The sequence below is a fragment of the Ammodytes marinus genome (assembly GCF_949987685.1).
Source record: "Ammodytes marinus genome assembly, chromosome: 21".
NCBI lineage: Eukaryota > Metazoa > Chordata > Actinopteri > Uranoscopiformes > Ammodytidae > Ammodytes > Ammodytes marinus.
In genome coordinates this window covers 19,047,240-19,071,612 of record NC_137225.1, presented here as the reverse complement: position 1 = coordinate 19,071,612, position 24,373 = coordinate 19,047,240, and the positions used below count along the sequence as shown (strand labels likewise).

Here is a 24,373-nt window from a genome sequence, read left to right as displayed (position 1 = left end):
TAAATAAGGTTTAATAAGAGGGAAAGTTGACTGATTATTAAATATATCTTTGCTGGTTCCCCCTAGCCGTGTTTTAGTGGTAAACTGGTGCAACAGGCTGCAATGCTGTGACGAGTCAGTGTGCTAACTGTGAGCTGTCTAAAAGGGGAGTTACCAGTCAGTCAGACAGTATGTGATATCCAACAATGCTGATCTGAGCCAAAAATAAAATTCCTTCTTTCACTACTGCTGGCACGCTTCATGTTGAAAATGTGACATAAGCCTGTACACACAAACACACTGTTCCACACATACAATACAGATTTTTAGCAAATGATTTGATCATAAACAGAAATTACCATACAGCACAAGCAGCTCTTTCAAAATAATGAGCACAGAAACGGATTGTTTCTTTGCACAGACAAATTGCAATATTTGTTATACACAATAAAACTCAGCCCAACTCAATGAAAACCAAATGTGTCAACACATGCAGGAACAAAGTTTACTGCACCTCCTCTTCAGATCAACAACCATGTCACTGCATCCATTTCAAAATGCTTTTGAAAGAGAGGCAAGACTTACAGTCAGACCTGCCTAAATCCTACGTTTATTAGTCCTTTCCTCTGTGTGGGCTCGGTGAGCTGCACGAGTTGCAATCCAGTATTGCGCTGTCCCAAATATACACCTTGCCCCGTCCAGCTAGAGCGGAACTATCGGGTGTCAATACTGGCTATTCATATCTCTGTCTCCCTGGTGATGACTGTAAACGCTGCGGCTAGAATAGACGCTGTTAAATGACGAACTCTGGGACTGACACAGTTACTGCAAACACTTTATGACTGAACTTCCCAGCTTCAAGACCACACCTGCCATTTTTCTCTTTGTCAGGTTTACACTTTCGAACACTTTAATTTATTTGCGATTAAAAACTAATAACAGCAGTTAATGAAGCAAATGAAGGTGCTGAAAGGTTCTTCTTAATAATGTGTATTATTGATTTTAACCATATTTTCCAAAACATTTTATTTTATTTATCCGTCACAGATTACAATCAGCCTCAGGGGTCCTATCTGAAACTAAAATGTATAAAAGACATCTTATCTGGAGGAAGCCATCAAATATGTCTTAGTATATGTATAGTGATTTCTTTCTGCTCATGACTTTACAGTGTCTTGTTGCAAGGGAGTGATGCATTTGCTCTTCATTCTTAATAGATTGGAAGAGGCTCTTGAATAAACTTTTGGTGTTGTGGGCCTGCATGTCTCACCGTGTCTCCTGTGCGGTACACGGTGGAGCCTTTGCCTCCTGCGATGCTGAACCCCAGCCCCTTGTCGTTTCTCAGCAGGCAGGTGGAGAGGCGCTCGTGGGGCCCGCTGGTTGTGGGCTCCAGGTTGAAGGCCAGGCCGCTGCTCCGTCTCTCCCGTGGGAAGTAATCGTCCTCTGGCCTCAGCGGCGTGGTGGTGATGGCGTTCTCTGGCTCAACCATCCGCTCCCGCAGCACCGTCATGGAAACGGTGGCACCGGAGCTACGGAGAGCTTCCACTGCTGTGTGGTGTTCTGCCTCGTGCAGGTCCACTCCATTCACCTGAGGCAAACAGACACAGAGAATGACTGACTTGCTCTTTGATTGAACATCTTACAATGAAACAGCCACAATCTAAATGTGATGGATCTTTAAAAGTTTGCAAAATGTGGAAACCTGAACATCGTCGCCAGCAGAAAGAGCTGATCAGTCATGTGGATTTAATGCTTGCTACGTCAGAACTTATTTGACAGATGTCTTTCCATCTCACATGTTGCACTTCAACTCTTTTTTTTAGCATCCGTCAAATCGCTATTCTGATGCGAAACTTCAAAATGTGCATAAAAGCAGGGTGAAGGAATCCTAGTTACTGAACAAAAACATGGAAAGAGAAAATGCTTTACCTCTAGGAGTTTGTCTCCCACTTTGACACCGGCTCTGGCTGCTGGACCCTCTTCAGATACTCTGGAGATGAAGATTCCCTGGACACGGACACACACACACACACACACACACACACACACACACACACACACACACACACACACACACACACACACACACACACACACACACACACACACACACACACACACACACACACACACACACACACACACACACACACACACACACACACACACACACACACACACACACACACACACACACACACACACACACACACACACACACACACACACACACACACACACACACACACAGTGTTTGCATAATCTTTTGCTTTTTATTTCATGAACGCATCACCATTGAAGGTAGGGGTCTTACCTCGTCGTCTCCCTTATAAGGTGTGGATCCTTTCCCTCCAGCAATGCTGATACCCAGCCCACCTGTCTGTCGCTGGATGTTCAGGGAGTGCTGCAAGTTGAGGAGGGAGGAGTCAGCACAACTACAAGTGAAACCCCTCTGAACACCACTCAGCCCAGGACAGATGAGAGGGAGGCAAGCTCAAGAAATGTTATTTCTATTTTTAAGTGAATTTCATTTATTTTCTACTTAAAATAAAGTCATAGGTGACCTCCCTCAATCTGCCAGAGTGGTGGCGTCAGTCTTATTACAACAGCATCCTGTAGTCATGCCAACAGATGGATGGGTTGACTTGTATGGAGCCTAATGTCAGTTTAAGTGGAAATAGGGAGGATTACTTGTTTTGAATTTGGCTTAAAAGACATTTTGCAAGTATGTTTTTTTTCTTCCTTTTATGGTAAAATGTAGCTGCAATGTAGTTGTAACCACTTAACTGACAGTAGACTTCACACATTAAGTGAACAAACACAAACTGTCTGAAGCCATCACAGAGGCTTGACCCTTACTAAAAACGTACAATGTGTCTTGTGTATGTACGGGACAAGGGACTTTAAACACTACATATATTTATAAAACACTGTGTATCCAGTATACTTGCAAGCCATGCAAAAAGTGGGAGGAATGGAGATGAATGAGGGACAGGTGGAAGTAAAAAGGGGGAAATGTCAGGAGTAACAGATGGAGTGTGCTGTGTCCTGAATGTGGAGACGGTTTTGGGATGTTGTAGTGTAGATACACAAGCATTTCTTGTAATAAAACTACGTCAATCATTTCTTAACTACACAAAACAGACTTAAATTAAAATATCTTTCATATCACAAATACTTCAAAAGGCAGAGAACATTTTCATGTGAAACTAAAAGACACTCAGTACAAGTTTGTCTTCTTCAAAAGAAAACAGCACTGGAGAGTATTCATAATCATATACAACAAACCTATATAATACAATGAGTATTAATACACTGTAAATAAAAAGGCATGCCTTAAAAAAAATGTGTAATGAAAAAAATCTTACAGAAGATGAACAAAGTGAATATCAAGTTTGTAAAGTCCACACATTTTAAAACTTAAGTCATGACATGCATAAGTATCATCTACACAGGTTTATATTGAAAAGATTTGACTACTGCGATGCAAAACTTCATCCAACTTCTTCAGTCTGGAGCTCATCATCTGGTTGGCAGCCCATTTACCCGAGATGTACCAAAATGAAAAAAACACCTAGGAGGAGGAAGCTGGTGAAGCAGACTTGATCACAGTGCAACCCGCCCACTCATTCCAGGGCAACACAGCACGGACAGGTGATGAAGAGGAGCAAAGCAGCAGAAGCAGAGGAAAGGTACAGTAGCAGAGATGTAGTGTGGCAGATCCTGGTGCTGGACTGGGAGCTTACTAATGCAGTCAAAGTTTTAGCGATTTTGGAGCATTGTGAGCAAAAAATGGCAGGATGACAAATATGCACATAATCTTATGCTTCCTACCATGTATTAACATTTTAGATATGTGGTTTAACTAGAATAGAACTTGGGTTTGGGTAAAACTTTCCATACTTGTATGTGGTATTGCTGGTTCTTATAACTAACTATCTTTAATCTATCATTAATCTGAGCACACATGGTTGGTCAATTTCTGCATTTTATGCTACGATATTATTACCAAAAAGTTATACGCTTATTTCGGTGGATGGCAAAAAAAAAAACTCAAAGATTAAACAATTATTCCAGGCTTTTCTGAGGAAAATACAAATACATATGTCCACCTAAAGACAAATGAGTCTTAATACTTGTTATTTTAAACTGATGTAAGCAGAGGTAAGTCATTTATCACAGTAACTGTGAATGAGAAATATGGTGGATGGTTTCTGAAATGGATAAAGTTGCAAGGGAGGTACGATAAAAGAAGCAGCAGCCATGGTGAACAAGTAAGATATGAACTGTATTACTGGCTCTAAACAATGTCACTGGTGGAACACAGCATTATCTATGGAGGTCTAAGAACACCAACATGGATAAAAAGAGACTTCCCACAGATGCACAAATAATGCCGTAATAGATAAAAAAATATCAAATAACGGTTCTTATTGCTTTTCAATAGACAATAAATCAACACACTATTAAAGTTTACTGGTAAGGAATCTAAGTGCATGATCAAATATTATATTAAACTGACTAGCTAACTACAACTGATTATTTACATGGATAAAACTGGAAAAAATAGAATGATGTGTCAATGTGTGGCATGCAAAATCTAATTCCCGAGAATTCAACACATCGCAGCACACTTGTGAAACCTAATGCAAGTTTTCTCCCACCATTTTGAATGCCTGCTGCACAGTGAACAAAAAAAACATAATCAAGAAAAAAAGAGCATCTTCATTCCTGCATCCAGGTTCTGCCACACTGTACATCTCCTAAATGAGTTGTGGTTAGGGGGTCCCTAGTGATTGGCTCAGATTAACATTGGATTTCTGTGGGCTCTTTTCTCTACCTCTGAATACAGGTGGGTGAATGAGTGGGTGAGTGAGTGAGGGACACAGAGAGAGAAGGATTGGACGGGAAAGAGTATGTACAGACCTCTTCCTCCTCAATTCGAGCAGGTTCAATCAGCAGATTATTGACTTGATCAAATGACACCCCCTGTTAGGACAGGAACCAGCGAGAGGCATGCGGATTAGTCAGGCCCAAATAAAAATATGCTCACACGCACACAGACAAAAAAAACACTAAATAAAACACTTTCTCACACTTTCCATAAACTTCACCAAACACGCCCAACACTCAACTGTCTGCTTGCAGGTTGTGGGACTTCCCCTGGAAAGGACCACCTTGAAGCAGTAGCTATCCCAACGCTCACTCCCCCAGCCACCAGAAGTAAATACAGGCAGAGATGGAAAGACAAACCCAAGGAGCTGAGCTACAGTGCAAAACACACAGTGTAGAGAGAGAGAGAGAGAGAGAGAGAGAGAGAGAGAGTGGAGAGAAGGCAAAAGCTCCCATACCAGAATAAGCCTAGCCTCCACACCACAGACAGCAAACTCCTCCAGTAGCAAACTTTGATTTAGAAAAACTATAAAAGATTGTAGTTCACTCTCAGTTTTAAAGCCCCTGTAAACCCAAATCCACAACATCCTTCCAACTATGTAATATGGGGAGTTAGTTGCATAATAGTTGGTATCTGAAAAGAGTTTCAGATTTATCAATGGCACATTTATCAATCCAAATGATAGATTTCTTGGGCTATGCTCTAGTTCTTATGACCTAATGTATTTTGAACCAATCACAGCAGTTCTCTGCCCGAACGTTCAATAAAACAATGACTGTTGCAATGCCATGGAGACCGTTTGACACAGCCACACAGTCCTGTCAAACCGTCCAAAAAGCTTTTTTTTTAAACTAAGTTTATAATATTTCTGAACATTTATTTTCAATCTGATTTTTGTAAAAGCTTGAGACACTTAAAGGCCTACTTCACCGGTTTGAATATGAAGGTGTATTGAATTCTGAGATCCTATGTAGTATAAATGTGCGAAAAAAAATTAAATCGGTTCATCCTAGCCTGAGAAAAGGCAGAAAGAGTGTTTTTTTTAACCCTATATTTCTCTTTCTCGTGACATCACAGAAAGAGAAATATAGGGTTAAAAAAAAACTTACTTTGTAAATATTACTGTGATGTCTTTTACTGTGACATCACAGTAATATTTACAAAGTAATTTTTTTTTAACCCTATATTTATCTTTCTGTGATGTCACGAGAAAGAGAAATATAGGGTTAAAAAAAACACTCTTTCTGCCTTTTCTCAGGCTAGGATGAACCGATTTTAATTTTTTTTGCACATTTATACTACATAGGATCTCAGAATTCAATACACCTTCATATTCAAACCGGTGAAGTAGGCCTTTAACTTTGATATCATATATTGATTTATTACTATTTTGTACCAGGTTTCCAGAGGCTTTAAGAAAATCAGAGCAGTAACTAAAAAGATTCGTCTTCCTTAATTTGATTTACAAGAGCAATGAAGAATCTTACTCTCTACAAAAGATTATTACCATATCACACAAACAAGGCTCGTTGGATCTCCCATTCCAGCTCTGCCAATATACGTTCTGGTCGGACTTAGGTAAGCCACACATTCATGAACACACACAAAAACACATTTGGTGAGGTGTTGTTTGATCAGCGTGTTAAAAAGCATTCTATAATCAAAACGATAAATCTAAATATTTCATCAGGTCTCCCCAAATACTAATGATCAAGAAGAAGTAAAATTTTGAGTAAAAAGTGCCACCACAGCAGACTTCACTCATTCCATTCATACTTCCAAGCACACAGGCACAGTGTTATGAGAGCAGAGTGTGAAAATGCCATTATTCAATTAAAAATCAGGAAATGGCTGATAAATATGGTGAGGAGTTTAGTGCTGAACTGGGCCGGTGTTGTGAAAGAAAGGCCTGACGCTGCTTGTGTGGAAGGGACATCATTATCATTTGACATCAAATAATTCATATCAGGTATGCTTTTTGCTGGACCAAGAAGTCATCTCACGTGGAAAACCCAAATACTTCAAATGAATTGTATCTAATTTGTCTTCAGGTATGAGACAATGTGTGTATAGTCTGTTATATGCATGTCAAAGAAATCTATATGATTGTGAAGCTTTGGAAAGTGTGTTTCTAAGCATTCGGTGAAGGACATCTCATCTTTGCACGAGACAAAACAAAGACAGAGCAAAGGTTCTGAGGCCAGTTTGTGATAAATCCACAAAATCCTGGGTAAGACGCTAGACGTCTTTATTTCCCACAATGCCATGCCCAGCCTGAATAAGTGCTAGCAGCCCACTCCAAACTGAATGCAACTTGCAAGATAAGGGCACTTTATGCATACAGGATTATGGGTTTGCATAAAGGCAATGAGCAAGCAAAAAATATATTCAATTCAAATATATTCTAACGACAAGAAAGTAATATTTTAAAGCATAAAATATGCTAATTAACTGATTTGGTGTGTAACTATGATGTAACTATGATACAACTTATCTGCATAATGTGTGTCATCTCGTACAACTTATAGACTAAATAATAAGGTTTTCTTACTTTAAATATTCATCAATTCCTTCTCTTCATTTGGCTACACTGAACCCTACCACTGGCTGGATCTCTCCTTTACCTTCACTTGACTGGAGTTGACCTGTTGTCGGCTGTCATCCAGCTCTTCCAGTCTGCGGTGCTGCAGAGGGGTGCATATGCTGAGCTCCTCCCCCTCCTCCTCCCCCTCACCCTCCTCCTCCTCCTCCTGTGGGGCCTGTGTGGGGGAGTTCATGGCCTCAGGGTTGTAGCCCTGCAGCAGTGCAGCCACAGCTTCAGGTTTGGGCAGCTTGCTGATCTTGAAATGCTTCTTGTAGTGCGGCGTGTCCTTCCTGATCAGACGCTGGCGCTCCGCTGGTAACACCGGCCTCTCCTCTTCCTCCTCGCTCCTCTCGCCGTCTTCCCCGTCCTCTTCCTCGTCCACACCGCGGAAGGTGGGCTCCTCTGCAAAGTGCACAGTGGGCTGGACAAAGGAGGGGTGACATTCAAACCACACATTAGATTTTTTTTCTCCGTTAAACTGGAGAATGGTCTATTCCTGTTTTAGCCAAGTATATAGAGATGCATCTCAAAAAATTGGAATGTCTATGAAAAGTTCACTTTTTTTACCCCCCCCCCCCCCCCCCCCGTACTTTAATTCAAAAGATGAAACTTTACATTATTCTGGATTTATTCTGGAAATTAATCTAGAATAAAAATACTTTCCAGATGGTCGACATTTCTGTATTATAAATCCTTTTTTGATTTGGTTTGAAGCTTTTATGTAATATTCATATATTTTGAGGCACTGGATATTTTATTCCATGAGCTGTAATTCGTGTCACCAAAATGAAAACAAAAGAAAAAACTGACATATTTCACTTTGCGGAAAGACTCTAGCATATATGAAAGTTTAATTTTTTTTTTAAATGTATTCACCTCAATGTACTCCACCTCCATCTCATCCAGCTCTTCCTCCTCATGACGTGTGTGGCCGTCTACAAGGTCCTCCCTCTGTGAGATCACGGTCACATTCTGTCTGTCGTCGTGGGACGTGGCAGACAGCGTGCTATTGGACACGTGGGAGTCATGGCTCTGATTGGACAGGTCACTGAGCCGCTTCTCCTAAAACCAAAAGCATTAGTTTGTATGAGGTGGGGTGAAGAAATAACGAAGCGATGCAAGAGTGATGTTCTTGATAAATGGATAACTGACACAATCATCATTATACAGTATTAAGTATGCACCTGTGGATCAAGCTCTTCTTCTCCATCATCTCTGGATGTGTAAGCTTCGTTCCTCCTCTCTTCGATGACTTTCTTCATCACCTTCAGCTCACTAGGGTGAGGCGTGGCTCTGCGCTGAAGCCCCTGAAATGCAGAAAAACTGATTTAAAACTTTGTTAAATTTGGCAACAAATATGAACTAGTATGACTAGCTGGTACAATATAAGATAAAACAGAGAGTAAAAAGATGAACAACATCCATTACGACTTGACCAAATATCATTTTCATTCAGATAAACCAAAGAGATGTACTGTATCAATTCTGATTATTGGCATCATAAGAACATGAAGGGACACTAGTGTAAGGAGCCGTCCGTACTCTGCGCTCTGCAGCAGCCTCTTCATCCTCGTCCTCCTCCTCAGCCTTGGTCTCTTCCTGGAACTGAATGACTGACACTCGGTTCAGGTTGCTGTCTGTCCAACTGTCATCCACACTGTTCTGAAGCAGGTTCTCTGTGGAACATGAAAGTAAAAAGAGTTGTCAAACTGAGTCTATAGCTATATAAATCACTTTAAAATAGACAGGCTAACAGACTTCAAACTATACAAATTCCTAACATCCAAATATGAGCCAAATCTTCTACCTGTTATTACAGTGGATATGTCTGATGAAAAACAACAACATACCATTTAAAGCTTTACATTTCATCTGCTAAGTGCTACTCACCGAGGCTGGGGGAAGGCTGCTGGGGCAGTAAATAGCAGGTCAACACCTTCTCTCCCGTCTGCTCGTCGTCCTCTGTCTGGAACTTGAGCATCGGCTGTGACTGGTTCTCTGCCAGCCACATGGCCTTCAGATTGAGGTTTGTCAGGGCAAAAGGCAGGTTTTGTAATCTGGGCAAAAAGTAAGAAAATATGGAAATTGGTGATCACAAAACGTCTTAAACCTAGAAAGTTAAGAGTTAAAATAAAACTATAATTGTATGCATTCATACTTCAGGTGTACTGATTAATGAACACTGATAAAGGACACATCACAGGAATAACCTTCATGATCCTGTAGAAACCTAGCTCCCTCTATAACTTTTCATAAATTACCATATACCTTTTGACAGTGATGCATTTGCCAATTTGTTTTCCCAATACATAATTTTCCATAACTTAACACTACAGCTTTCAAAATGCATCGACATGAGTTTAAATTTAAAGCACCCCGTCACATTAAAAGGGCATCATTTGCCTCCTTCTGTCTTAGCCAAAAGTCCATTTTGGCGAAGTCATTACTGCTGTGGAATATTTACGGTTCAAGGTGTCAAGTGAGATTACCTGTTTCCAGCCACATCCAGCACATGGAGCTCAGTGGCATCTGCGAGCTCAGCAGGCAGTTTTTCCAGGCGGTTGTCTCTCAGTGAGAGCACGTTGAGGCTAGCACAGCCGCCCAGCTCTTTGGGCACGCTGGCCAAGCGGTTGCGGTCTACATTCAGGTTGGTCAGCTTCTTCAGCTTGCCCAGCGAGCGAGGAAGTGACTTTGAGGGAGAGGGAGGGAGGGAGGGAGGGAGGGAGAGAGAGAGAGAGAGAGAGAGAGAGAGAGAGAGAGAGAGAGAGAGAGAGAGAGAGAGAGAGAGAGAGAGAGGCCATTAATAAACCAGTTAAAGTACAAATAAAGCTTTAATGGACTTGGATATTAATGGGCATATATAAAATCCCAAAGTGCAAAGCTGGTTTAAGTGGTTTGTTTTTCCCTCTACCTGTAAAAGGTTCTCTGTCAAGATGAGCTCTGTGAGGTTTTCACACTCTCCTATTGAATCAGTCATGTTGGTCAGCCTGTTCTGGTCCACCTTCAAGATGGACAGCTGTTTCAGGCAGCCTGGATGCAAAACACAATATCAGTTAACAAACAGTAGCAATGAGACAGCAACAGTAGATGCGACAAGTTGATATTTTTTTAAGATTGCCTGTGCTACTCTTCATTGCCGTTATCCTGCCAGTAGAGGGCAGTGTTGTTCTTACTTAGCATACCACTAGACTTTCCCAGGGTTTACTTTATCTAGTGCTGCCTAATTCACAACTTTCCATAAGTATCCAAAAAAATAACATTTCATTGAACCTTCATGTATTTATTGTGTCAAATGCTCTTTCTAAAATCATTTAAGTCATTTCCTTTCCTTTCCTATGGCCCAGTTCAGACCAACTTGAGCCGCCTCATTCATTTGAAACGCAGCAGGGGTGACAGTCCAGCAAAAAACAACTTGGCCTTGAACTTTTTCTACAACGCAACATAATCTGGCAAGGCGCTGCATTGGCCAGTCTAATACATACACGTGCACATTCCTGGTGGATTACTTTGTAACATGAACGCCATATTTCTACCGTTTACCTCACGATCATCATGACAAAGATAAAATATGTCCTGTCATGAACCCTCTCCGGAGTCGTAAAATCCTGTCTGTTTCTCATACTGTACTTCACGGATTGTATTTTATGTCTCAATGGAAGCTTACAACAACACGCCCCAACCCAAGGCAGCCCCCGGTCTTCTGTTTAAATCTCTTCTGAGACAATGTTTATCTCTTTCACCCCGTGTCTCCCTCTCACCTATACTGTCTGGGACCACATCCAGCAGGTTCTGTGTGAGCAGCAGGTCAGTGAGAGCCAGCAGGCCGTTCAGCTCTAAGGGAAGCTCCTCCAGACGGTTCTCAGACACATCCAGACACACCAGCCTTCGCAGGTTCCCCAGTTCCTATAAACAAATAGAAATAAATACCACTTTCAAGGAGAGCCACAGAGGCACAGTATAACCATTACACTCTCAGCAAAAATAAGGGAAATAAATCCGCTATTGGAAAATAGGGTGTTTTTCACGTATAGTTATTTTAAAAGAGAATCAAACTCTGTAATTCAAGTGGACTGAAAAGAGGACCGAAAGAAAAGAACTCTGGCCCTCTTTCTGTTCACGTTACACAGTTCCTCTGGAGCTCGGGCCTTTACTGCTTTGGATTATTCGTCAATTTCACTGGGAACAAGATGGCTTTTGTTATCCGCATTTCTGTTGTATTTTCTAATATTAGCACAAAAAAGGGAAAACCAAAGTTTTTTTTATGCAGCACTGCAGAAGGAGTCTCCTTTGGAGTGTTCACATATGCGCAAAAACTGCTGACTAATAGGTCTGGGTTCTTTTGGAGGGCTGAAAGAGGCCAAGTGTGAAAACACCCTTAGAAGTGATTTTATAGATAAAAAGCACAATGTTCTTGCAACAGCCCAGCTTTAAAAAAACAAACATGTGTATTAACAGTTCTTACTGGTGGTAATGAGGACAACTGGTTGCGGTCCAGCCATAGTTCCCTCAGGTTGGGGAGAGCACCAAGCGTATCCGGCTAATGTAGCAGAGAGAAAAGGAGCGAGTTGGTTCTTAGTAAAAGGAGAATTGACTATTTTTGTTCAAATTAAAATTAAAGACTGCATACAACACGCCCAAGCAGAGGCCACAGCGAACCGAAATCTTGTGCCCTAATTACACATGCATTCTGTAGATGAATTAGGTAATTAAAAAGGTATCTGTCAATGTTACTGGTCAACTGTTTTTACTCAAACTTTGGCTGAAACTCCTAAATCCGTTAAGGGGACATGTGTGTGTTTGCAACCTTGAGCTCACTGGGCTTAAGTCTCCCAAAATGACCTTGAATTTAAGTCTTAAGTGATGAATGAAATTAAAGATAATATTGGTGAAGACGGGTCTGACGACATGCAGGCAGGCATGGTTTCATCATGATGTCAACTGTTTGCTCAGCCTCCGCCCATGTAAAGTCATGAGGTATTGTTTATCCTGCCCTGTTGAGACTAGTGGGCGTTCCCACCTTAAGGTACAATGCATACATGGCCTCAGGTCGGACAGACCGGCTCCGCTTTGTCTTTTGATGTATACATGTGGTTTGAATGGTAATTATTGCGGTGGGAATGTGAGAAAGATACGTGTGATGCATGTCACTCTGTGCGTGTGCAAATAGGTTATTTTAAGGCACCACTGAGAGCGTGTTGTTTGAGCACAACAGTTGAAATGATCTGGAATCTATTTTACATCTATTTCAATAATGAGTTGTCAACATACCAAAACTTCCAGTTCGTTGCTGCCCAGGTCCAGCTGTTCCAGTTTCACCAGGAAAGAGAGCGACCTGAATACGCACACAAAATAACACATGCAGTAAGTCACACAAATATGTGCCCTTAAGGACCAAAGCGCAGACATACCATTCATTTACTTGGAGTGACATATGTAAAGAATGTTTCTAAACTTAGGTCACTACAGATAACATTGTGTGTCTATCATGTTAATGCACGCTGCAATAAATATCTTACTTGAAACTACTGCATTTCTAGATGAGAAAGATCCTAATAAGGCTCATGATGAGTATTATGTAAGAGTTATGACTTGTAAAACTTAACTTGTTAAGTATAAATTAGTGTATTTTTTATACAATTGTGAGCAATCATAAAAAAAAATTAAAAAAGGCAAAAGTAACAAAGGAGAAACAGCTGGGAAAATTATCCTTATGGATTGTCAACAGGCACCTGTTGTGCTTGATGGAGATGGTAGGGAATCAGATACGGGGCATATGTTAGCTGCAGGGAGACGACACTTACGTGGGCAGAGACTTCAGCAGGTTCTCCCGGAGCTCCAACGTCACCAGGTTGCCCAGGCTATAAAGAGGAGGAGCGGCAGTGAAAAGGAGGCAAGTAAAAGTGACAAGAGGGGCAGGAGTTGGCAGGAGAGGGAGGGAGAGAGAGGGGGAGAGAAGAGAGGCAGGTTGGTAAGTCAGATGGCAGGTCTGTTTGTCTGAGGTGTCTGGCATGGTGAGGGGCTTCTTCCATCTGTCGCAGCGTAGCGGTGGCCCACAGCCCAGAGAGCAGCTGCACTCAGAGCCCACTGGGCCACTGAATTACGCTCCTTGAAAACCTGCTCAGTCTACTAATGCATCAAGGACCTAACTGAGTCGAAGATCGTCAGCCTGCAACATGACTAGTGTGACGGCTATTTATTCAATTCATCGACTTCTCGCTTAACCATTGCTACATTATTAAAAAAATAAATATCTAATGGTCCTTATTTGGACTGAAATTTCAATCGCAATATGATTTTTCGATAAAATGTTACATTCTTCTTATTTTTAATCGAAAAAAATGTATTAAAATGATTATATTGTTATTTTTGCAGTGAACTTTACCAAACGCAGAATATGCTGAGTATGCCAGGACAACTGATTTTTCAACTCAAATTATGAACAGTTTGATCCAAGAGAAACACTGATTTAATGTCTAACATACTATGATCCAGTGAGCACCATGTGTACATACTTTCCAATGTCGTTGGGCAGCATCTGCAATGACACGTCGTTCAGTGCCAAGTGGGCCAATGCTCGCAGTTGAGTGAAACCATCCGGCAATCTGAATCAAAGAGACAGGAGGGGGAACAAATGGTGAGGGACTCTTTTTGTACAAAGCATGGGATCATTTATATACACACACACACACACACACGAGACCCCATCTGTTTAAGTATTCAGCATCATAGCTATTGCCAGTCGTTCCGTTGCTTTTCTATAGGAGGAAGTTAAAAGGTGAAATCCCAACTCAAACATCACTGATTGGGGAGCCGTGCAACAGTGACTTTGTGCAGAGATTAGCTGGTATTCACGTTGTCTCATTTTTCAAAACTTTTCTTACCATCTGGGCAAACATCATGTTTACTCACAGGGATGATGAATAGACTAGAGTGATGGGCGGTTCCCCTTCACTTACCTGGACAGGGGGTTTCCACTGAAGTCTGCGATCTCCAAGGCCTTGCAGAACTTAATGCTCTCGGGGATCTCAGGAATGTCTGCGGGGGGAAAAGATGGGGGCATAAGTCAGCGCCATGGACATTCACAGATGTAGAACGTGAGAGCGTGTGCGCGTGTGTATATTCTATGGACCGAATTATTTTAAGTTCCTTGTAATCACATCCAGATGGCAGTGAGAGAAAGGAAGGAAAAAACGAGACAGAAAGAGATGGCAGTTATATGAGGGAGTATATGGTCAGAGTTTACTGTTATATCTTCATTCCCCCCATCAAGTACAGTTTAGAGAGCAATCATTTCTAGCTCTCTTTTTTTACTATCTAAATCATTATATAGCTAATTGGGCCCCCTGGCTGTGTGTAAAGAAAGCAATTAAGATGGTGTTCACGTGTATAGCAAAATGGTAAACCTTTTTGTGTGACAAATAAAATACATGAATACATTGAACAAAGGTTCCAGCTGAATAGTGTTAGGGCTTCTAAATTTAAAAGCCATCTATTTTGCCTCCTGCTATTCTGTCTTAATAGCCCCATCACATTAAGTATATTGTACTGTAAAGAAAGTGCTTCCTACCAGTCGCTCATTGCAAGGTGGGTGGGTAGATGACTGCACATCTGGACCACACCCCCATTTTGTAGACAAATGACTTAAAAATATAAAAACATTAAACACTTTTTTTCTTCTTTGTCTGGTGCATACATTAGAAGACACAAGAAGAAAAATGACCCACTGGCCTGAACAGGTAAAGCCCTTTTACCACTGTATCCTAAGAAATCCCTGCTGAGCCAAGCAGCATAGGATGCTGAACTGGCTCAACGTCAACCTGAAGAGGGAGCAGACTGGCAGACAGATGGGGAAGGCCCTCACAGGCCACTGCACATCGCTCCCAATGCACTGGATGCAGCCTGTAGCAGAGCAGATGTCTCATCTCTACTATATACTGAAGCCCTTCCTGCCATAGAGCAGCGGTGTATTTGTGCGCAGCATGCAAGGACACAGAGAGGGCAAGGTGTGTGTGTGTGTGTGTGTGTGTGTGTGTGTGTGTGTGTGTGTGTGTGTGTGTGTGTGTGTGTGTGTGTGTGTGTGTGTGTGTGTGTGTGTGTGTGTGTGTGTGCACTGGCATCTTTGTTAGGACCCATTTTAGCTTTTAACTATGGGAGTGAGGACATTTTTGGGACATTTTGACTGGTCCTCACTTCTTCAAATGTCTGTTTGAGGGTTAAGAGTAGGTGTTAAGGTTCATGTTAGACTTAGGTTTAGATTAGGGCTAGTGTGAGGGTTCGGGTTAGGCATTGTTCGGGTTAGAATAAGGGGCTAGGGAATGCATTATGTCAATGTGTGTCCCCAAAAACATAGAAGTAAAACAATATGTGTGTGTGTGTGTGTGTGTGTGTGTGTGTGTGTGTGTGTGTGTGTGTGTGTGTGTGTGTGTGTGTGTGTGTGTGTGTGTGTGTGTTACTGCTGATGAGATGCAGAAATTCAATAGCAGCTCCAAATGGGTTTCACCTTCAGTCTCTGTAACATGTGCATACTATTACTTTTAGCTGCATTGTGGTGCTGAATGTCTGCCTTTGCTAGCTTGTCATATATTTAAAGAGCATAAAGATACATGAAAGGCTGTTGTACACGAGGGCAGATTATCTGGCAAAGAGGGACAGCTAATATTTATCTAAAGACTGCTGCTGCTGGTGTGTTGATTCTACAACTGTCTTTGCTGTGCTCCTGTTGCTTTACACCACATGGCAGAATTCGTCAGACATTGATCCCCTTGTTGTGTTGTGTTTCTGGGGTGGTCTCGACAAAGAGCGGAAGGCATTTTTCAAACGTGTCATTAAAGGGTAATTGTGTGTTAATGGGTGGTCTGGTCTTACGAGCAGAGATCGTAGAGTGACTACACAGTGAACTTGAACTGGTGTATTCATTTACCATTTCTGGAAATGTCCAGTTCCACCAGCTGCATGAAGTTAGCCACCTCAGGAGGGAGCCTCTGGATCTCATTGTCACTGAGGCCAAGCTTCCGAAGGTTCAGTAGTCTGAAGAAAGGCTGTGGAAACAAATGATGCCATGTTAATGAAAAGGAAGAATGAAATATGCTCTCATATGATCCTGCTAGAATGCATCTAGGGACAAAGTAAAATTAACACAAGCCTTAAATCACCAATTAAAAAAGAACGTATTTTATATTAAATGTACACAACTTTAAGACCATACAAAAGCATTTTATCAATTAATCAACTGATCATTCCAGCATCGACGACCAACAGTGGACATAAAGAAGTGCCATCATAAAACGTTAAGCACAACACAATGTGTTTACAGAGTGGTATTATCAGTGTTTATAATGTTTCAGAAGTGTGTCTCTGCTTTAACCACAAGTGTAACACAAGCACACAAAGCATCCTGTATATTCAGATGAGGGCCCTGTCTCCAGAACTGGTTTTAAAAACATTCCATGGTCATATTCCTAAAAAACTCCTCTTTGCTATGGCAACACCACCCAAACAAAGTGGCTCTCGATAGGAGCGCTAAGGGAGAGCGCTGCGGCCGTGCCAAGTGCTTTCACAAGAGCCTGGTTGTTGGACGGGACAGCGTTCAGAAACATTCCTCGGCCAGCCGCGCTGTGTGTGTCTGTGTGTGTGTCATCTGCTGTTAAGATGGACAGACAAGACATGCTGGCCGGGGGAACTGCAAACTATGCCGTTATTAACCCCTCAATCAATTCCCTGGTTCTGCAGAACACAGAGGACCCACTGTCTGCCCTGTCAAAAGCCAGTCCACTTCTCAGTGAGATTCGTGAGGAACTTGTCGACCTGGACATTTTCTACTGTAGGAATTTGGGTAAACTTGACGTCTGCAAGCTTGGAGAGAGAGAGACCAAACCACAGGCTGTCCAGCAAGGCCAGCTGATGAAAACAACCCTTGTGTGATCAATATACTTAAGTTGAAAAATCCAGAGACTGTTTCCCTAAGCTTCTCCTGAGTTGCTGGGATTCTTTTTTTTTTTTTTAAATGCAGCGCTGCCTGTTAACATTCCTGTTTCCAAACTGTTGCATAAACATGTAGCAAATCAGATAACACCAAGCCTACTTTGATGTGTATTGTCAGGGTTCTGCTTGACAAAAGAGTGAACACACACACAATGCAACATGCTGGGGAAGAGACAGCTCTACAATTACGCTGCCAAAAGAACAGAACAGTGCAGTTCAACTTCACTGTATTCCTTGATGATGACAGACATTTCCTGCTCTTAACTAGACACTGTATGTGTATTGTGTTTGGATTGGGAGTGAGGTGGCAACAGCACAAAGGCTTGTTCCCAAGAATCTGTGTCTGTTTTTTGTTTTCTGAAAATGCAAGACAGAGCTTGTCCGTACTTTCCCAAAAATTTCTCAGTGCTCGACTAGGGGTTAAAGCAAGCGTCCACACCTGACGGAGATTGTAATAGGGGGGTGGAGAAGGATATAAAAACAGTTAAGGACAGAGCCAGAGAGAGACAAAAAGGGTGTTGGCTCATTCGGTAGCAGGTGACAGGTATTAGGTGACAGGAACAGGAAACGGGAGTCTCTGTGGGCAACCATGTGACTCACTAGGGCCAAGCCCAGATGGGAACCGGCCCCCAGGAGGGAAGGCAGCCGTGCTGGCAGAACAGGTGGCACCCGGAGATTAAAAGCTTCTCAGATAAAGGGTGCATTGAAAAAACACACACACTTAAAAACTAATGCTGCAGATACAAGGACATGATAGAGCTGCTCTATTATGGCAATCCTTATGATCACGATTGTTTTGATCGATAATGAGATCAGGATTATTTAATACAATATAACATTGTCTTTTGAAACGTCATGCATTTAGTAACTTTTTTGGAAATGTATTGGAAAGGCTTGTCTTTTCTTTTACAGTGGATTCCCTTGAATTTAAATATAGTTCTGTAAAATAATAACACGACCTTGCTATATGGTTTGACCTGAATTAAAAACATTATCTTGTAAAGTCGTTAATTGTATTTTCATAATTGTTGGAAGTCGAATTTAAAATTCAATTTATTTGAAAGCCCTAACGTTACACTGACAATTATGTGAATCCCCAAGAATGCTGATGAGTCTTCAAGTTTTCTTACTTCTTACAGCCAGAAAGTACCCCCATTCCAAAGTATGCAAAGTCATATAACTTCTAATGGATAATCAGCCATTCTTCCATTCCGGCTAAACCTAATTAAAGCTTTTGCATCAGTGCACTACTCTCCCCTTCTGGTATCGTCCAGTAATTCAATCACACACTGTGAACAACTAGTTATGAACTCTCACAAAGATAGCCATTCACTCCTTAATGGCCACTCACAGACCGGCTCGCCAGCATTTTTCTAGGGAACAAGTGTGATGCTGTAGTTCTCCAACCAGCTTTACTCCAGCATATAATATGATTTACTATAAGTTTCCAAAGATGCCAAATAACTTCTCCAATAAAAAAACTGACATTATGAATAAATAACATGTAGGGGAGAATGGGGTAAGTAGGCACACTTTTTACTCTAGTGAGAATTGCTCATCACCTAAACATCTTTCAATAGTCATTCCTACATTAAATTGAAGCTTAAGGTGTTGGCTTGAAATATGTACCCCTCACTTTTTCTATCTTATTGTAATAAAGAAGAAATTAATCATCAAAGACACCCTTACACATTGTGACAACCAACCCCATCAAGGGGTCGGTTGTCAAACACTATGGGGTTGTTTGTCACAATGTTATCTTAATGGGAATAATCTTAAAAAGAAGGCAAGAAAGTAGAACTAAATTTGAAAGTTTAATTGCATTGTCAAGTTGACAAATAGGCCTACATAACTTACTGTAGCCTTGGCAGCTGGTCTAGTTTGGGATGCACTGGGTTGTTTTGATTTTGTTGCCCTTTTATCTTTTGCATGCTATCTGCCTTTTCCTGCTCTATTCTTTCCCTCTCTGGGGTGTCAGTGAGGATACAGCTTGACAATTTCTTTCGTTATTGGGTTCCTTTTCTGGCTGCAGCCTTGAGATAACATGTGACAACCAACCCCCCAAAAAATGTGACGAGACGACCAACCCCAACTAGAATTTCTTGCTAGCATCAAGGCCAACAACCATCTGACAACTAATTAGCTTGCTAACCACAATCTAAAATATAGTTTACCCTTCACACTTTGTATGGGTAACAAGTGTTTTGTTATAAACCCATTGTGTAAAAGCCTAGAAGAAAAATACTGAGGAGCTAAATATTTTCAATTTGACATGAAAAACACAAACAGTCGTCTCACCTCAAATTCAGCAGTCTTACTCCAAGGAAGACTATGTAGGTGACCTCTGATCCCAATTCTGGATATTTACATACCAAAATTTCATAGACAGCGCCTTCTGGTTCTGAGATATAACGATTGTGACAACCAACCCGTGTGACAAATTACCCCGTTCTCCCCTACAAAATCTATTCTTTAATGTTACTTTTAAAAACAATTGATAACGCTTCATTTCAACAATAGAGACTGGGCCTGATGTCCTGGTCGCTTCCCACCGACTGATGTACTTTCAAATTAAACAATGGAGAACCAACAGCTTTCTACGGGTCAATGGGCCAATTGGAATAACAAGTGGGGGCAGTGGGATTTAGTGTACCGCCACGGTCTCTTCATTGTGTTACTAGTGAGCCACTGCAGTCCGCTCAGTCACTACAGCCCACAGAGGGCTGCGATCATGAGACAGCACGTTGGTGAGAACCAGTTTGCTGATACATTTCCTTTTTAACTTCGCTACCTGGACGTTTTGATGAGAGTTGTTTGCTCAAGGAAGGGAGTGAAGGAGGATATGGTGCACTAGAACAGAAAGGAGTGGGAGCGGAGGCGGGTAAATGATAGCCACGTCAGCAGAGGGCAGTGTGGGGCCTTAGGAGCACTTTGCAAAGCAGAACAGCCAATTTGCAAATCACCATCAGAATTTTACATACGGGTTTGGCTCAGTCCCAATGAAGTTGGATAATAACTCTTTGTGCCACAATGAAGTCATGTTTCAGTTTACAACTGCAAATATTTTCAACTAAAGCAATCAGAGCAAAAGTCAAATCAGAGGAAATAAATCAACGGTATAGTAACCTGATAGCTGTTATATAGTCAGATGTAGTGGCCAGTCTTTGCTTGACCAGTTGGTCCTCTTTTAAGAACAGCTTTGGCAATTAAAAACATCAACTCGTAAGTGATCACTCGAGTAAAAAGATAAAAGTCATGTTCCCTCTTTAACTGCCAGAGAATAATAGTAGAAGGTAAATTACATTGCTGGTGGTAGAGACGGCTATGAGAGCTGACGCAGCTGCAACGATTCTGTTGGACTGCGATAAGGTTTCACACACAGGGGAGGATCGGATCCGTGTAACATCCGCAATGTGACTAACTCAAGCTGGTGTGAAATGGGGTTCTGCGGTGGTGGTACTTATTTGAGACATTATCCCATTATTATACAGTGAATGAAGCCTCGTCAACCATGAGCAACCTGGGACAGAGTGTAATGTGTGCGTGCGTGTGTGCATCGTAAAATGCTCTGCTTTGTCTTATCTGCATCGCACTGCTTAGTTTGTGTGTATGTGTACGCAGAGTTTTGCATTTTGTGGATGTCCTCAAGTCACTTTAGAGAGGGTCTTGAAGCCAGCACACACACACCACCATTTACAGGATCTTAGTTTTACTTTGGTTAATGTTGCCAAGAACTCTGGTTGCAGCAGTAGGTCCCAGAGGGTATAGAGCGGTGTGTTAACATGAATATTTGTGTTCACGTGTATTAGCAGCAGTGGGTGTTTGTTAAAAGGGTGTTTATGGGTGTGTTTATATGCACAGCAAGAGACTGTAAATTCACAGGGCGGAATGTTAATGTTTGTGGACCTCACATCACTCCAGAGAAAACTAATTAAATTGTGACTGCAGATATCCAAGAGGAGTGTGTGTGTATGTGTTAATTTGTCTGTGTAAGTGTGAGTGTGACACATGTGAGTTAGTAAACTGTATGTTGTCTGTAAGTGCAACGCTCCACTGTAGGTCCAGTGAGCCGAAGCCTGATGTTCACAGAGGCCCCAGTGTTCCAGTCAAGTGACTCCATTTAGCTTACGGTTTCCCTCCAATCATGCCATCAGACGACAGACAGAGCAGGCTCCTCCCGCCATACACACACACACACACACACACACACACTGGGTACAGCCTCTTACAGTCAGAGCACATTTAATGTGCAGGAGACCGTAAAGAAACCTCCAGACACAACCTCATGCTTCCCCTGACTTATTAACCTAAGTCTAGGTTCAATGTTTAAAGGTCACATATATAATACTCAATTTCATTTTCAAAATTATAATTCAAATGTCTACTAGTACTTCTCAGGGTGTACTGTCCAAAGAACCCTTTATATTTCCCACAGTGCCATTGCTGAATTTCCTCTTTTAAGCTTTTTTCTGAAACGCTCCGTTTTAGAGCCTATATCTTCAAGCCCGACCTTCCAAAAAGCCTAGTTTATTCTGATTGACCCTAAATCTAACTGCCGCTTTGAATTGTATCTGGGGGTGGGCTTATCACTGGTTGAGGTAGTGCTAAGTTAGGTTGGTAACGGGGGGCGTGGCTTATGACGTTAAAGGTTTTAAGAAAGGTTGATGTGGGAAAATGAGGGTTGTTTCCTCTCATTCTTTGGGTCTCTACACACACTGGGGACCCATATTAATGTTGAAAAGACATGAAAAGGTGCATTTGGCATAATGGGTAACCTTTAAAAAAAACTACTGGTATAACTTCAGCCGAGAAAAATGCAAGAATTCTTGGCAAAATAAAAAGGGATGAGCCCACTTGATCAGGTCTCAGCTTGCCTACGGAGGCATGTTATCAATGGACCTACACATCTCCAACTTTGCCAGAAAGAGGAAGTGAAACTACACACCATCACCACCAAACCTCTCGTCTATAATCGTCCCGTAACCCCGAAAAACACATTTCCTCTTTTTTTTGTAAGTGGAATTCCTATTCACACATTCCAGAGCCTCTTAATCTTGTGCCAAATCTGCCCAGTCGGCCTAGTCCGCATGTCCCCACTCTTCCCAATATCAATTGCCTCACAATGCACACAAACTACACACACTGCCTTCACACTACTGGGGTGAGGGGCTCAAAGAGAGGGGAGGGAGAGAGAGCACATGCTTTTGTGCTGGCCTGGATTCTTTCAGTGTCCCAGGAAATAAAAAAGCGGAGAGCGGATTTGGTTGACTGAGTAACTTGGTCTTTCACTCGAATGGCGAGCCTCATTACTGCACAGTCGTTCCTATAGATAGCTGCAGTCATTGTTGTGGTATAAACTCAGTACATGAGTGGCCACAGACACAAGAGTCAGCCCTCATCCTCTTACTAAACTTAATATCTTTAGTGCAACGTTATGAGAGGCTAAAAGCACAAGCACCAGCACCAGTAGGTCTACATGCCCAGCCCATTCAAAGCCAAAGCACATTAAAACAAATCAGATGTGGTTCAAAGTACTTTACATTGATTGCAAAATAGGAAGAAAGTAAAAAGAGAAGAAAAAAAGAATGCGGAGATCAATGCACGCTAAGCAACAAAATATAAGTAGTTATAATGATAGAAGAATAATCAAACGGCAATAAAATCATGCTAACAATAATTAGAATAAAATACTAAAAGTAAAACTTTACTTAAAACAGTTTAAGAATGATAAAATCTTATAGAAATAATAAAAATGCATAGAAAAACAAACAATAAATAAAACAAAAGGTTAAATAAAGTATAAACCATAAAAACATTAATAATAAGATACTACATTAAAGCCAGATTAAAAAGATGGGTTTTTAGTTTAGACTTTTAAACCGTATTAATATTTTCAAGAGTCATCATTTTTAAGTAGTGACATGGGCTGATGTTGCTCTGCTGCTTGGCAGAAGCATCCCCCTCCCCCTGCACACACAGCACAGTTTGAGACCTAAAGTTCCCCAAAACTTCTTCAGAAGAATGAATGACACTCTGACTGGTCCTCTTCCCCTCCTCCCTCCCACTACTGCTCCACCTCTCTGGGTTCCCTCCATTTTCCTTGGCAGAAGGACAAAAGGGCCAAGCAGCCAAGCTCCACACTGGGCCGTCAGTCTCACTGCCCCCCTTCCTATAGACCCATCCAGGGGATTCCTCCATTGTCCGAGAGGGCACCGCGGGAGGGAGGGATGAAGGGGGGAAGAGAGAGAGAGAATATAGCATATGTATTTATGGGGTCAACAGGTGTTGTTCTGATTTGTTATTACTTGTAATATATGGAATGCTTTGGCAAACCTTTTTCTAACAATAGCCATGTCAGTTAAGCTTTTTTAATTTAATTGAACGAGAGAGAGAGAGAGAGAGAGAGAGAGAGAGAGAGAGAGAGAGAGAGAGGAGCTCGAAAGGGAAGGATGAAGACTTAAAGGAGGAATGTGGCGAAGTATAACAAAAGACAGGAATGACTAAGAAGGATAGAGCGGAAGGATAGAGAGGGAGAATGAGGAGAACGGTGCAGAGAAGTAAAGGAAAATATTATGCGAAGAGGAGAGAGATGAGAGAATGGGAGTGAGTGACGGTGGATTAGTAATTTAGAATAGAGGTTAAACAATGGATTCCCAGAGTGCTAAGGACACTCTGCTCATCTAATGGGAACAGACTTCAGCCACCAAGCAACACATGATCTCAACAAACTAAGCTGACCTTCTCTGTTGCAGATCATAATAATAAACTTTATTTGTATTGCACTTTTCAAAACAAAGTTACAAATGTATTACATGTTCACAAAATCAAAGTAAAAACAGCGAGAAATTAATTTAGACAAAGTTCTAATACCCAGGACCAAGAGTGTCAATCAAATCAATGACATTCATTAAAACAAATTCTAAAGTAAAATGATA

General features: G+C 41.6%; 1 protein-coding gene across 14 annotated transcripts in view; it reads right to left on the bottom strand.

The window, feature by feature from the left end:
• Positions 1–24,373, bottom strand: part of scrib (scribble planar cell polarity protein) — a 69,162-nt gene that overhangs the window by 24,244 nt on the left and 20,545 nt on the right. For 8 of the 14 annotated variants that reach the window (XM_080050230.1, XM_080050240.1, XM_080050231.1 and 5 more), the window contains exons 2-19: positions 16,378–16,495; positions 14,414–14,492; positions 13,970–14,059; positions 13,259–13,315; positions 12,726–12,789; positions 11,920–11,994; positions 11,216–11,360; positions 10,369–10,487; positions 9,947–10,146; positions 9,348–9,514; positions 9,000–9,133; positions 8,642–8,764; positions 8,334–8,519; positions 7,498–7,878; positions 6,381–6,446; positions 2,294–2,383; positions 1,909–1,986; positions 1,250–1,567 (exon numbers count right to left, since the gene is read on the bottom strand). In XM_080050230.1, the coding sequence (XP_079906356.1) occupies positions 1,250–1,567; positions 1,909–1,986; positions 2,294–2,383; positions 6,381–6,446; positions 7,498–7,878; positions 8,334–8,519; positions 8,642–8,764; positions 9,000–9,133; positions 9,348–9,514; positions 9,947–10,146; positions 10,369–10,487; positions 11,216–11,360; positions 11,920–11,994; positions 12,726–12,789; positions 13,259–13,315; positions 13,970–14,059; positions 14,414–14,492; positions 16,378–16,495 (2,490 nt within the window). Of the gene's footprint in view, positions 1–1,249; positions 1,568–1,908; positions 1,987–2,293; positions 2,384–4,905; positions 4,969–6,380; positions 6,447–7,497; positions 7,879–8,333; positions 8,520–8,641; positions 8,765–8,999; positions 9,134–9,347; positions 9,515–9,946; positions 10,147–10,368; positions 10,488–11,215; positions 11,361–11,919; positions 11,995–12,725; positions 12,790–13,258; positions 13,316–13,969; positions 14,060–14,413; positions 14,493–16,377; positions 16,496–24,373 lie in introns of all 14 variants that reach the window. The other 6 variants (XM_080050236.1, XM_080050233.1, XM_080050238.1 and 3 more) reach the window with 2 other exon arrangements.